At 55.5% G+C, this 15173-nt stretch overlaps 1 protein-coding gene and 1 long non-coding RNA gene across 2 annotated transcripts in view; one reads left to right on the top strand and one right to left on the bottom strand.

Annotated features, from left to right (window-relative positions):
• Positions 1-12706, top strand: part of LOC311527079 (mucosa-associated lymphoid tissue lymphoma translocation protein 1-like) — a 69757-nt gene extending 57051 nt beyond the window's left edge. The window contains exon 15 of the mRNA XM_084640697.1: positions 11670-12706. Coding sequence (XP_084496823.1) covers positions 11670-12032 — 363 coding nt within the window. The 3' untranslated portion in view covers positions 12033-12706. The remainder of the gene's footprint in view (positions 1-11669) is intronic.
• The window catches only part of LOC311527080, a 47901-nt gene that overhangs the window by 6660 nt on the left and 26068 nt on the right, over positions 1-15173 (bottom strand). The window lies entirely within an intron of this gene.

The raw sequence follows: 15173 nt of genomic DNA, 5'->3' as shown, positions 1-15173 counted from the left end.
TGAAGGGAAACACTGGCTCAGATATGGCCATGGTGCTGCGGCCTCTCCCTGGGCCTTGAACTCTCCTGTGGCAGATTAATGACGAAGCCAACACTGCTGCTATCAGGGCAAATCACTGTTGGGGCACAAAAGAGCTGTCCCCTTTGCTCAAACTTCCTTTCTAGCCCCTGAGACTAGAGAGCATGTTTTCCCCAGTCCTTTCGGTTTCAGACAGATGGCCGGGCCACAAGCAAAGACCAGGCCCATCTCCAGGGGCTTACAAAAAAATTTAATTCCATCAAGAGACACTTACCTATCCCATAGATAGACAAGGCTGCTCATTCAGAGCGGATGAGTAATAAACTGCAAGGCCAGAAGGAGGGATCATTATGGTTATCTAGTCTGACCTGCTGTCTAGCATAGGCTAGAGACCCTCAGTCAGTCAGCCCTGCGGTGCTGGGACTGGTTCTTCCCTGCTACCTGGGGGCCCAATACTTTGCAGCTTAGCCACAGCATATCCTCACAAAAGCATCCAGACTTGGGGTGAAAACTCCAGGAAATGGAGAATCCATGAAATCCGTCCATAACCTGGTGCCAATGGATAATCGCCTCATTGTTACAAAATTGCACCTTATTTCTAATTTGAATTTTTAGGACCCAACTTCCAAGTCACAGGATCTTCTTATTCCTTTATCAGCTAGATTAAAAAGCCCCCTACATCAGATGTCCCTTCTCTGCATAGGAATGTAAAGGGGCGTGTGTCCCCCTATCCTTGATCACCACAAAACCTGCTCAGTCTCGGGTTTTTAGTGTTCATTCCATATAATGTATTCAAGTGCCCCCCATTAACACCTATAAAATGCAATATAACAATTCTAATTCCCTATTATGCTATGACCGTCAGCCCCTGTTTATCCAGGCCCTGGAAGGAAAAGAGATCTCCCTTCTTTGGGCTTGGCTTCAGTCTGAGCACAAGTAGCTCTGTCCTCTCCCCTTTTCCCTGCTAACCCTGCCTTTTATCAAGCTAGTCAGCTGATGGGCCAATTAGTTCCTTATCCAGCTCCCCCCATCGACCATCACTGGGGAAACTCACTAAGGCTGCAGCGAGCAGAGTTCTGACTCATCTGTTAGACCTCAGCACTCTGTCACACACATCCCTCCTCTACCTAAGAGTGGGTTTGGGGGTTTTTTGCACCTTTCCCTCCTTGTAGGAGGTTCTTGCCTCTATACATTCCCATTTGCCCCAGGTTGGTCTTGTAGGATCCCTTTTCTGGGTCATTCCATCCTCCACCTGCAAAAATTGCTCCCATAATTCAGTCTTAACCCACAGAGCTTCACACCTACAGGTCCACTCTCCTTATCTTCTTCCTTCTTGTCTCCGGGTTGTCCCCCTTTCTCTTCCTTCTCTAAGGCCTCTGGTTCTCCCAGTCCCACGAACTGGCCCCTGGGTTCCTCCCCTCACCCTTTCTGCCATGCAGTGACCTGGGACTGTCCAACTCTTGGGCTGTTCTTCTCCCCTGAACCTAGTTCTACCTTTTCCTTTTTCTCCCTCTTTTCTGCTGGAGCAGTTCAATTTTCACCTTGGCTTGTATCATTCTGCCTAGGGTGTTCTGATTCTGTTAACTCAGGCCGTTCCTCATTTGCTCCTTTTTCTAGCATGTGGGGCCATGGCCACTCGCTTTCTTTCTATAGGGGAAGGGGCTCAGTCCGTACCCTCTATAGCCAGATGGGGTAGCCTCTCCATTACTCCCACCTGCTTCCATCTGCATTTCCCCTTTACCGCTAGGGATACCTCTGCCATTGGGCATGTTCTTCTCCCCTTGAATGCATGTTAACTCTCCCTTCTCCCTTGGGAGCCTCCAGTGGGGCTTCACTAAATCCCCCCAGATCAATGAGCATCCTGAGGCAGTGTCCACAATCCCCCTTATTCCCATCTTTATAGGGATGATAGGCATTTTCCTTTTCCTTCCCCCCGGCGGTCCCAGTCCATCCACAGAACTCTGGGAACCTGCATTGCATCCTGGGGCAGTCCCGCTTAATATGTCCTGACCTTCCACATTGTAAGCATACTAGTTCCCGATTCCCTGAAAGAGTTCCTTTTGCTTCCTCACTTTTCTTCTTGGGGCTTTTCAGTTCCCGCTCCCACCCCCAGCCCCCTTGGCTCCAGACCCATAAGTCGCTGGACCACTCTTCTGGGAAAATTGGTTTCTGCAAACTCTTTGGAGAGTTAAATTGTGACCTCTAGGATGCTGGGCTGGTGCTGCCTCACCCAGATTCTGGTATTCTCTGGGAGGCTCAGGAGAAATTGGTCCAGTACTACCAGATCTGTAATTTCCCCCACAGATCCAATACCTGGCTTCAGCCAGTGGGCCGCCCAGGCTGTCAGCTTTTGTGCATATGCCCTGGGTCCTACCCCTCTAGTGGCCCAAAATTTCTGCTGGTATTTTTCAACAGACAGCTCTACCCAGTCTAAAATGGTGGGCTTCATAACATCTTAGTTCTGGGCCTGTTCCTTATTCAGGGCCAGTAAGCCACAGAGTTTTCCCAGTGAGCTAGAGTGCCACCTGGAGGGCCCAAATTTCTTTACCCCATCTGGCGCCTGTGGCTACCCTCTCAAATGTTACCAGGAATGAGTCAAGATCATCAGTTGGGCCTGCTTTGCATAAAGTCACTCCCGGTGTATGACTCCCAGTCTCTGCACTAGGACTCACTAACTTCTGTAACAACTGACTAATTCCTGGAGGCTTTTCTGCTGCTTTGCTTGCCACACCAGCAGGGATTGACGTTCAAATCGGTGGGATTGCTGGAATGCATAGTGTTTTGCAGCTCTTTCTGCTCCTCAGCCAACCACGGCAGAGTCTGCTGTGTCTGGATGCTGAGCCTTCACACCAACTCCCCCCGACAAATTTTCAGTCACCCCTGCAGGGGAATCCATATCCCAGACAAACCCACACTTGTAGTGGGGCGTAGATCCCCCCAGTCCTTGATCACTGCAGAAACTGCTCACAGTCTCTTCTTTTAGTGTCTACTCCATGTAATTTATTCAAGTCCCCTCCACCAACACCTATACAGGGCACTGCCACAATTCTAATACCTATGACCCTAGAACAATCAACCTCTGTTCATCAGGGCCCTGGGAGGAAAAGAGATCTCTCTTCCTTGGGATTACCTTCAATCTGCGCACAGCTAGCTCTGTCCTCTCCTTTTTCCCTGCTAACCCTGTCTTTTATCAAGCTAGTCAAATGATGGGCCAATTAGTCCCTTAACTCACCCTGCTTCCCCGTCTCATTAGTTAATTCCTCCCTATTTCCTCAATCGACCATCGCTGGAGAAACTAAGTGCAGGTACAGTGATCAGAGTGCTGGCCCATCTATTAGACCTCAGCACTTTGTCACAAGCTCCTTATAAACTGCGATCAAATCACCTCTTATCCCTTGCTTCAAAACCTTTCCAATTGGTCAACATCTGTTTTAAGTGTGGATACCAGAACTGGACACAATATTGCAATAATGGTCTTGCTAATGCCTTATACAGATGTACTACCATTCCCCCACTCCTCTTCAGTGATCTACTTATACATCCAAGGACTCTATATGCTCTCTCAGCCACAGCATTTCACTTTTGTTTATCAATTGTTTATCTGTCATAACTCCTAAGTCCTCTTCAGAGTCGCTGCTTTCCAGGATACAGTCGCCTATTCTGTAAGTGTGCCATACATTCTTTCTTCCTAGACAAATGATCTTATATTTGACTGTATTACATGCATGTTGTTTCATTGCATCCAGTTTACGAAGTGATCCAGATTGCTCTGTGTCAGTGATCTGTTCTTGCTACTTATCACTTCCCCAGTTTGTGTCATCTGCAGACTTACCAGCCATGATTTTATATTTTCTTCCAGATCATTGGTAAAAATATTGAATAGCAATGGGCCAAGAACAGATCCCACTAGAAACACCCTGTGACAGGTTTCGGTTGGTCCTCCAAGCCCCTAGGGGCGATGGAGAGCTATGGTCTCACTGGCAGGACTCAGCCACACCTTCCGGGAGTTGGGGAATTAGCAGGGAAGGTGTGCCAGCCGGAGTCAGCAGCGCGCCCCTCGGGCAGGGGAGCGCCGGCACGAGTCAGCAGCGCGCCCCTCGGGCAGGGGAGCGCCGGCACGAGTCAGCAGCGCGCCCCTCGGGCAGGGGAGCGCCGGCACGAGTCAGCAGCGCGCCCCTCGGGCAGGGGAGCGCCGGCACGAGTCAGCAGCGCGCCCCTCGGGCAGGGGAGCGCCGGCACGAGTCAGCAGCGCGCCCCTCGGGCAGGGGAGCGCCGGCACGAGTCAGCAGCGCGCCCCTCGGGCAGGGGAGCGCCGGCACGAGTCAGCAGCGCGCCCCTCGGGCAGGGGAGCGCCGGCACGAGTCAGCAGCGCGCCCCTCGGGCAGGGGAGCGCCGGCACGAGTCAGCAGCGCGCCCCTCGGGCAGGGGAGCGCCGGCACGAGTCAGCAGCGCGCCCCTCGGGCAGGGGAGCGCCGGCACGAGTCAGCAGCGCGCCCCTCGGGCAGGGGAGCGCCGGCACGAGTCAGCAGCGCGCCCCTCGGGCAGGGGAGCGCCGGCACGAGTCAGCAGCGCGCCCCTCGGGCAGGGGAGCGCCGGCACGAGTCAGCAGCGCGCCCCTCGGGCAGGGGAGCGCCGGCACGAGTCAGCAGCGCGCCCCTCGGGCAGGGGAGCGCCGGCACGAGTCAGCAGCGCGCCCCTCGGGCAGGGGAGCGCCGGCACGAGTCAGCAGCGCGCCCCTCGGGCAGGGGAGCGCCGGCACGAGTCAGCAGCGCGCCCCTCGGGCAGGGGAGCGCCGGCACGAGTCAGCAGCGCGCCCCTCGGGCAGGGGAGCGCCGGCACGAGTCAGCAGCGCGCCCCTCGGGCAGGGGAGCGCCGGCACGAGTCAGCAGCGCGCCCCTCGGGCAGGGGAGCGCCGGCACGAGTCAGCAGCGCGCCCCTCGGGCAGGGGAGCGCCGGCACGAGTCAGCAGCGCGCCCCTCGGGCAGGGGAGCGCCGGCACGAGTCAGCAGCGCGCCCCTCGGGCAGGGGAGCGCCGGCACGAGTCAGCAGCGCGCCCCTCGGGCAGGGGAGCGCCGGCACGAGTCAGCAGCGCGCCCCTCGGGCAGGGGAGCGCCGGCACGAGTCAGCAGCGCGCCCCTCGGGCAGGGGAGCGCCGGCACGAGTCAGCAGCGCGCCCCTCGGGCAGGGGAGCGCCGGCACGAGTCAGCAGCGCGCCCCTCGGGCAGGTTGGCCGGGGTAGGGGAACACAGGCCCACCCAACTCCACTGCGTTGCAGCCCAGGGCCCTGACAGTGGCGGGAGGCGAAAGTCCTGCCGCTGGGTCAGCGGGGCCATCCGCACCCGCTGACCAAACACACCCAGCCCACGGTGCAGTTCGGCGCCTGGGCTACTTCCTACCCGGTCTTTCAGGCGGGTCGCTCCGGTCCCTCCATCTCATCCGGGTATTCCGCCGCGGGCAGCTCCGGTCCCTCCATCTCGTCCGAGTATTCCGCCGTGGGCCGCTCCTGCTCCCCCTCTGTATCGGACTCACGCTGGCCTGGGCTGCAGTCAGGCCCCTCCAGGTCCTCTGGGTATTCAGCAGCTGGCAGTCCTGGTTGCCACAGGCCTTCCTCCCGGTCAGGCTCCTCCTTGCCCAGGGCTTCGCCTGGGTCAGCAGCAGGATTGTGAGGGAGCAGCCAGTAACCTGTGTCTGTCTCCTTCCCTGGTGCTCTCCTCACTGGGCAGAGGGCCCCGCCCTTTGTACTTCCTGTCCCACCCTTCCCCTTCCAGGGATTGGCGGAAGCTTGGTCTGGCCCCGCCCACCCAGGCTGAGAGGGTGGCTCTTTACCCTCTGGTTCGGAGGGGAGCCACCCTGGCTCCCTACATACCCCACCCCTCAAATCCAGCTCCCAATCTTCGGAGCTGGCGTTCTCACCTTCTCCGAGGTGGGACAGGAAATCCGCATTGGCGTTGTCTCGTCCCGCCCGATGGTGAATCGTGAAGGCATAGGGCTGCAGAGCGATATACCATCGCATCAGCCTGGCATTATTGTCCTTCATCTTATTAAGCCACTTCAGGGGTGCGTGGTCCATAACCAGTATAAAGGGGGCCCCGAGGAGGTAGTAGCGGAGAGCATCGACTGCCCACTTAACGGCTAGGGCCTCTTTCTCCACGACGGAGTAGTTCTGTTCTCTGGGGAACAGCTTCCGACTGAGGTAAACAATCGGGTGTTCCTCCCCATCCACCTTCTGCGAGAGGACCGCCCCAAGCCCAACGCCTGAGGCATCTGTCTGGACAATAAAGTCACGATGAAAGTCAGGGCTGAAGAGTATTGGATTGCTACAAAGCCGTTCTTTGATAGTTTGAAAGGCCGTCTCGCACTCGTTGGACCAATGCACCCAGCGGGGACTGTCCTTGGTCAAGAGCTCTGTTAGCGGGGCCGTAATGCTTGCAAAGTGGGGTACAAACCGCCGATAATAACCAGCTAAGCCCAAAAATTGACGTACTTGCCTCTTCGTGGTCGGCACCGGACATTCCTGGAGTGCTTGGACCTTCCCGATGAGGGGGCGGACCTGTCCCCGGCCCAAGGTGTACCCCAGGTAAGTGGTTTCCTCCCGCCTGATTCGGCATTTTTTCGAGTTGGCCGTAAGCCCGGCTGCGTGGAGGTCCCAGAGGACTGCCACTACTTGGTTAAGATGTTCCTCCCAGTTATTGCCATAGATGACCACATCATCTAGGTAGGCCACCGCGTATTTCGTGTGTGGTTGCAACACCTGGTCCATCAAACGCTGGAAGGTTGCCGGGGCCCCATGTAGGCCAAAAGGCATCCGGGTGAAATGGTATAACCCTGAAGGGGTGGCAAACGCGGTCTTCTCCTTGGACCTGGGATCCAGGGGGATCTGCCAGTACCCTTTGGTGAGATCTAAAGTGGTGATATAACAGGCCTCCCCGAGCCGGTCGAGGAGCTCATCGACGCGGGGCATCGGATAGGCGTCAAATTTTGAGATGGCCTTTACCCTCCGGAAGTCAATGCAAAACCGCTGGCTCCCATCGGGCTTCGGTACGAGGACGATGGGGCTCCGCCACTCACTCTGGGAGGGCTCAACAACACCCAACTCCAACATCGCCTGGACTTCCTCCTCTACGGCCTCCCGCATTCACCTAGGCAATGGCCGGGTTGTCTCTTGGACCACCACCCCGGGTTCTGTCTGGATCACATGGTAGGTGAGTGTAGTCCGCCTGGGTTTCGTGGTGAACGTCTTGGGGAATGCTCTCACTAAGCAGAGTGCCTGTTCTCGCTGCTCGACGGTGAGTGTCTCTGCTAGCTGGGGTTCACCATTATCTGACTCCTCGGGTGGTTGGGGCCCCAGTTCCGGTTCGGGGGGATAGGGGGCCACTAGGAGCCCTTCCCGGTCCTGCCAAGGTTTTAAGAGGTTTACATGATAAATCTGCTTTTCCTTACGGCGACCAGATTGCCGAATCTCATAGGTTACCGGCCCTACCTGGCGGAGGACCTCATACAGACCCTGCCAGCGGGCAAAAAGCTTTGATTCCTCCGAGGGGAGCAGGCGGAGTACTCGGTCCCCTGGCCCGAATGATCGAGCCTGGGCACCCCAATTGTAGTGCTGCTCCTGGGCTCTTTGGGCAGTGTTTAAGTTCTCCCTCGCGAGCTCACCCGCCCACACCAGCCGCCCCTGCAGTTGTAAGACATATTGCAAGAGACCCTGTGTTGCGGACGGGTTGTGTTCCCAAGTCTCCCTCAAGAGGTCCAACACCCCGCGGGGTCGCCGCCTATAGAGGAGCTCAAACGGGGAGAACTTCGTGGACGCCTGTGGGACTTCTCGAATCGCCAGTAGTAAAGGAGAGAGCAGCTGGTCCCACTGGCGGAGGTCCTGGGTGGGGAAACGCCGCAACATTCCCTTCAGGGTCTGGTTAAACCGCTCAACCAATCCGTCAGTCTGGGGATGGTAGACCGAGGTCTGCAATTTCTTAATCCCCAATAGGGCGCATACCTGGTGGAACAACTTAGACATGAAGTTGGTCCCTTGATCAGTGAGTATCTCCCGTGGGAGGCCCACCCTTGCGAAGATCTTCACGCGCTCCGCAGCGATAGTGCAGGCGGTGATACTTCTTAAGGGGATGGCCTCCGGGAAGCGGGTGGCGTAGTCCATCAGGACGAGGATGTATTGATGGCCCGCCTTGCTTTTTGGGAAAGGCCCAACCAGGTCCATTGCTACCCACTCAAATGGCACACCTACGACTGGTAACGGGACCAGGGGGGCCTTCTGACCCCGGCCGGGGCTGCATGTTGGCAGTCCGGGCACGACGCACAATACTCCTTCACCTCACAGTGGACGCCGGGCCAGAAGAACCTGGCCAGGACCCTGGCCGCAGTTTTTTCCTGCCCTAAATGGCCGGCCGCCGGGATGTCATGGGCCAGCTTCAGGACAGCCCGACGATGGATGCGGGGGACCATGAGTTGGGTCCGGACCTCTTGGGTCTGGGGGTTTCGGTCAAGGCGGTAGAGCCGCTCGTGGTTGAGTTCAAACCTGGGCCATTGGGTGGTGCGCTGCGCCTCCACGACCTCACCATCCACCCGGGCCAGCTGCTCATAGGCAAACCGGAGCATAGGATCCTCCCTTTGATCTCGGCTAAAGTCCACCAGGTCAGGAGGGTGACCCGCCATTTCCAGGCCATCCTGCCCGGGGGCGGGGCCTGGTTCAGCTCCAGAGTCGGAGCTTGAGTCAGGTCCTGTCTTCTTCTCAGGCGGGGCTCCCTCGAACGCCTCTTTGGTGGGTAGGGATTGGAGCACCTCGACGAAGTCTGGCCAGTCACGGCCCAGGATCACTGGATAGGCGAGGGATGCCGCCGCCACATTCATTAACTGAGTTACTCTGTGCACCGTGATGGGGACCCGCACCATGGGGTACGATTTTACGTCTCCGTGGATGCACTGAATCCGTACTTCCCTGACGGTCCGCTTGGTGTCCAAGAAGAGCGCCTGGCGGACAAGGGTCTGCCCATAGTCCGAATCGATTAGACCCACCACGGGGACCCCGGCGACTTCCATGGGAGCTGTCAGTTTGGCCACGGAGGGCAGATGGGCCCGTCACTCCCTGGCGCACACCAGGCCAAAGTTGCAATCCATTGCAGGACAGCCCTGTTGCAGATGCCCATACTCGCCACATCGGAAACAAGGTCCTACCTCTGGGCGCGCCGGCCACATGGGGGCACCAGTGGGGCCGCAGAGTGGGCTGGGGCCTGGTGGTCAGGTTAAGCATCCAGGGCCGGAGACTGGTGTTGACTCGGGCTGTCGGGAAAACTCAGCCCTGCCGCCTTCTGGTCGTCCGGTATGGTGGGGTGCGTTGGTTTGGGAGGTGCGCTCCCTCCGTTCAAGTTTCTGTGCATTGAGTTCAGGGTTTTCTGGGGCAGGCAGCTGGTCCTATCGGGGACTCAGCCTCGAGAAAGTCCTCCATAAGCGCAACGGCCGTGCTCAGACTTTGTGGCCGGTGCCGTAACACCCAAGCCCTCCCCTGGGGTGGGAGGATGTGCACGAATTGTTCAAGGATGACCTGTTCCGTCACCTCAGCTGCGGTTCGATGCTCAGGTTGGAGCCATTGGGTACCCACGTCCTTCAGTTCCTGGGCCACCGCCTGGGGTCTGGCGCCCGGTGGGTAGACCTTTTCCCGAAACCATTGCCAAAAGGTTTCTGCGGTAATGTCGAAGGCATCCAAGATAGTTGCTTTCACTCGAGCATAAATGTGGGCCTCATCATCTGGGAGCCCACGGTAAGCCTTCTGGGCTAGCCCCGTCAGATATGGGGCGAGGAGTGTCGCCCATTGGTCAGGCGCCCAACCAGCCACTGAGGCAACCCACTCGAAGGTCACTAGGTAGGCTTCCGGGTCATCCTCAGGCCCCATCTTGGCCAGACGGATTGGTGGGGCGGGAGGGGTCGGGGTGGCTGCCTGCTCCGGTTGAGCACCACCCTGGCCCGGCCACAGGGTTGCAAGCTGCTGGAAGCACTGGGTTTGTTGTTCCTGGTGCTGGGCCCCCAGGGTTTGAAGCAACTGCTGCTGGTGGGCGCCCAGCTGCTGCACGAGTTGGTGCTGCTGCTGTTGCTGGCTCTCAGCGAGGAACTTGATAAGCCTTTCCATCTCCATCTTTCCAGTAGGGGAGCTTCAGAGGCGCCCTCGCACTAACCCCTTTCGGCAGGGGTTGGGATCTATGCCCACATTCTCCACCACTTGTGACAGGTTTCGGTCGGTCCTCCAAGCCCCTAGGGGCGATGGAGAGCTATGGTCTAACTGGCAGGCCTCAGCCACACCTTCCGGGCGTTGGGGAATTAGCGGGGAAGGTGTGCCGGCCGGAGTCAGTAGCGCCCCCTTCAGGCAGGGGAGTGCCGGCACGAGTCAGCAGCGTGCCCCTCGGGCAGGTTGGCCGGGGTAGGGGAACACAGGCCCACCCAACTCCACTGCATTCCAACCCAGGGCCCTGACAGTGGCGGGAGGCAAAAGTCCCGCCGCTGGGTCAGCGGGGCCATCCGCGCCCGCTGACCAAACACACCCAGCCCACGGTGCAGTTCGGCCCCTGGGCTACTTCCTACCCGGTCTCTCAGGCGGGTCGCTCCGGTCCCTCCATATCATCCGGATATTCCGCTGCGGGCAGCTCCGGTCCCTCCATCTCGTCCGAGTATTCCGCCGCGGGCCACTCCCGCTCCCCCTCTGTATCGGACTCACGCTGGCCCGGGCTGCGGTCAGGTCCCTCCAGGACCTCTGGGTATTCAGCAGCTGGCAGTCCTGGTTGCCACAGGCCTTCCTCCCGTTCAGGCTCCTCCTTGCCCAGGGCTTCGCCTGGGTCAGCAGCAGGATCGCAAGGGAGCAGCCTGTGTCTGTCTCCCTCCCTGGTGCTCTCCTCACTGGGCAGAGGGCCCCGCCCTTTGTACTTCCTGTCCCACCCTTCCCCTTCCGGGGATTGGCAGAAGCTTGGTCTGGCCCCGCCCACACAGGCTGAGAGGGTGGCTCTTTACCCTCTGGTTCGGAGAGGAGCCACCCTGGCTCCCTACACACCCCTATTCGTTGACAGTTCCCCATTAAACAACTACATTTTGAGGTCAGTCAGCTTTTAATCCCCAGAATGTGCCGAACTGAATTCATTTTGAGCCCTAATGCCAGACCTGCCTTCCCTGGTGCCTTCCCTGGGCCTAAACCTATGGCCAAGATGACTGATTCAAAACAACAACATTGCAACACTTTTATAAGAAATCGCAATCCTCACCATAAGAGGAGCAGCCTCCCACAGAGCCCCTGGCTCCACTTAGCCAAACTCCTGCGATGTCACCAGTGACAAAGGGTACATCCCAAGCACAGCTTATCCTGTCGCCAAGAGAGCTCATTTCAATGGAAACCAGGAAGTCCAGTAGGTAGACAATGGGCCAGATTCACTGCTGGTGTAAGCAGATACAATAACACAGTTAGCTAGTCGTGAATGTGTCCCGGTGAAGTTTGTCAGTGACCTGGGTCTCCTGGCCAGAGTTACGTGCTGCAGACAGTGTTTGGGGGCAGTGAGCTCCCAAGAGCACCCAGTCCAGCCCTTGGTCCGTTGGTGGTGGTTGAAGTGAAGCCTGCTTTAGGTTTTCATCTCTGATTCATTCTGAGTCTTCTGCTCTTTCCCCAGACTGATGTGCTGCTGCAGCTGGATTTGCATTACACCCAGCTGGGCACCAAGCAGAGGGCTTGCGAGAGTCTGCAGAAAATCCTCCAGAAATCTCTGCTAGCAAAACTGTTCAGCCCGAAAAGCTCTGCAAACCCATCCAGCATGGCGGGCCAAGAGGCTGCTGCCACCATGTGCCCCAAGGATGCCCCTGCTGTGACTGTAGCCCATGAGGGCCCCACCTCTCTGACAGCAGAGCCCAGACACAGCTGGCAATGTAGCAGCCAGTCAAACATATGCAGCGAGCCGGAGGAAAACGATGAGAGTGACCTGAGCAGCCTCTGCTCAGCACTACAAAGGACTGGCCCAAGGCAGGATTGTCCTTGACGTGGGGTGAGTTCATCTCACTATCAGCAGACTGTATTTCAAGTTACAAACCAGACAACTCCCATAATCTGTATTCTAGTCTGAGCTCTTCTCCAGTCTGGCGTGGATCACAACCAGATGGTCAAGGCTGCTGTTGAAAGGGTTTCTCCTCTCATCCCATTAGCAGGGAGTCCTAGTGAGCTTTACCTGATTCACAGGCAAAGCTATAAGCTGTTTAAAACAAGGGCGTTCTGCAGATGGGTGATTTTACTGTCCACTAGACAGTGTGACTGACATGAGTCATCACATTCCCGAACAGCAAATGTCATTCATTTACAGCCAGTGTTGGCAACTGAGCTGCTTGGAGAGTCACACTTTAATATACAAATGTCTATATCAAGCACTGACAAAACTGTAAGAAATGGTAAGTGAAGAGACCCAAGGACCTTGCAGGCATGTCTGATACAACCACAGATACAATTAAAAAAGTAAACAGTTCTCTCAACTCTGTATAAATATTACAAAGAATTAACAAATGACAAAAGTAAAATTATATGACTGTGTAGCTGTGTTCAGTATGTGATGCTGAAATGGTGTTAGGCTTTTCTATCTAATAGGAACATGCAACAAACAATTGTACAATAACGTATATTTGTGTTTCTAAAGGATATATTTGATCTTTGTATTTGGGATTATGTTCATTTTTCTCTAAACCACCTTCTGATATCATTTTGCAAATGCACATAATTTTAATGTATTTTAACATATTTATTACATTGTTTTTCCCCTGGTTCTAACGTGGGTCAGAGTTAAAGGTTTTGTTATATTCTAAATGACAGTGTTTGTGGGATGCGTCTGATGTAGCTGGATGCTTTAACCTAGTGTTCTCTAGTGTCTGAGTGGTTTTGGGCATCTGTGGGTGAGATTCACAAGGGGGATTTAGACATCTAATTGCCACTACAGGTGCGTAGGTCCAACATTTAGGCACCACTGGCATTCACAAAACTTCTTCTCAGCTACCACCTAACCCTGGGGTGTCCATTGCCAAAGTCCCTAAGGTGCCTACATTTTAGTGGGTGGGCAGGCATACAGAGTGTGCTTTCTATTAAATATTCTTTGGAATAAGGGCCTGGCATGTGGGTCTCCCTCTTCCCAGGTGGGTGCTATAGCTACTGGGCTATGAAATCATTCTCACTCTCTGGCCCACTGAATATCTAACTATTCCCCTTTGTGACTGCGAACCTGTGTATTAAGGTGTGGATTTTCTTTCTAGTACTTAGATAACATGACTGCAGCCTTAACTGTAAATTGTCAGTTTTCCTCGTGTGGGAATTGCTTGGTGTTTTCTTTTTGAAGAAATGAAGGACCCTTCCAGTGTAGATTGCACGGCTGTAGCAAATGATTCACCTAGCGGGAAGCTCCCCTGTGCAATGGCTGTCACAGACTGAAGATACCAGTTAAATTTCATGTAAATCCTATTTTGAGGGCTGAAGAGATCCATAGGCCTTGTGCTGCCTCTCTGCAGAAGAATGAGGGGTGGATGTTCAGCTGCTATATAGCTCCACTAAAGTCTGTGTGCTGAGAAGAGAGACAGAAACCAGCCTTTGTGCACTGAGCAGCGGTGGTGAGAGAGGGAGCTCTGCTGAAGCGCACACTCAGAGCATCATGCACAATGCTTGCCACAGCGTACAGTCATGTCTTACCAGGGTGATGGCAGCCACCAAGTCCCCCTCCTCACCCCCCGCCAAGTCTGAACGTGGGCCTTCAAGGGGCTGTCTCCTGCAGCATGTGACAGTGACTTTGTAACGTGTGGATGGCATCCTGGAAAGCAGCTCAGCACATCACAATACCATTGGGTGGGCAGGCATGTCTGTCTATCTGGTGTAGTTCCTTGGGATCTGAAGGCTGATTAGATATGTTGGGCCACAGCAAGCTCTGTGCCAACATCTGCTGCTTACATACCAGAGCATGAAAAGCCCAAGGAATTATTGGGCAGGTTGGATAGGGTTGCAGGATGTTGTAGGTCACATGACATTAATGGTAATTGGGGCTTGGAGTTCTTTTGCCGGTGACTCAGTTTTGCTTGTCAGACACCAAACTAATAGTAAGTTTAAAACATTCATTAAACTCCCATAACGAAAATTAACAGAACCTGGCCCTATGACTCTGTGCTAAAGGTGCAATGTTTCCTGGGGTCGAGAGTGTCTGAATTATTGTTAAGGTAGCCTGACACGTCCCATTATAAGACCCTGTTTTCATTTGCTTATCACTTTGCCAAACTTTAACCTTCTGAACTGAAATTTTCTATGCAGGGTTTCTGCATTGGGATAATTTTTTTTACTTTAAGCTAAACCAATGCAGTCATTTCCAAGAAAGAAATTAGGGAAAAATACAATGTTTTGTCTATGTTAAAAAAACAATTCTTACAACTGTTTCATTGAGAAACGCTAGTTACTCCGGAGGGAATTCTGCACCAAAAAATTAAAAATTCTGCGCACAGTATTTTAAAATTCTGCAGCTGGGGTTGACCACTGGTGGTTTGGGGCAGTTGGGGCGGGGTGGGCTGGTGCTTGGGCTGACTTGGGCCAGCTGGCAGCCCGGGAGACAGGGCAGCTGGGGCGGGCCAGCCAGTGACCTACGGTGGCTGGGGCAGGTGGACCGGTGCTCGGGGAAGCCCGGTTGGAGCTCCTCCAGCCACAGTGAGGGGCTTGGGACTCCAGCGAGTGGGGGGGGGGGGAAGGGCGGAAGAAGGGCCGTGGCTGTGGGGTTAGCCTCCTCGAAGGAGGAGTTCACGTGCCACCCATGGGAGTGGAACATCATGCCACCATAGCTACCCTGAGCATGCCGCTTCCTCAGCCTGCCGTGTATCTCCAAGTCAAGTGCCTGTCCTCTCACCCTCCATCACTGCCAGAGCTCTCTCTGTGCCTGATGTACACCCCTTAGTCCTAAACCTCAGCACCCCCTCCACCGCCTCTGAGCCAGAGGGTGAGAGGGATAGAACCAATGCAGGAAGGCAGAATTCAAAGGCTGGGGAAAGGGTTGGATAGCAGCAGACAGGCAGGAGTCAGGATGAAGGTGGGAGTTCCATAGGAGCAGAAGGAGAGTGGGCCAGGACCCAAGGGGACATGCATGGGCTGAAGGTACATGGACTAAAGCGTCTAT

Source organism: Lepidochelys olivacea (genome assembly GCF_965140295.1).
Source record: "Lepidochelys olivacea isolate rLepOli2 genome assembly, chromosome: 10".
Lineage (NCBI taxonomy): Eukaryota > Metazoa > Chordata > Testudines > Cheloniidae > Lepidochelys > Lepidochelys olivacea.
This window is presented reverse-complemented; position numbering and strand designations above follow the sequence as displayed.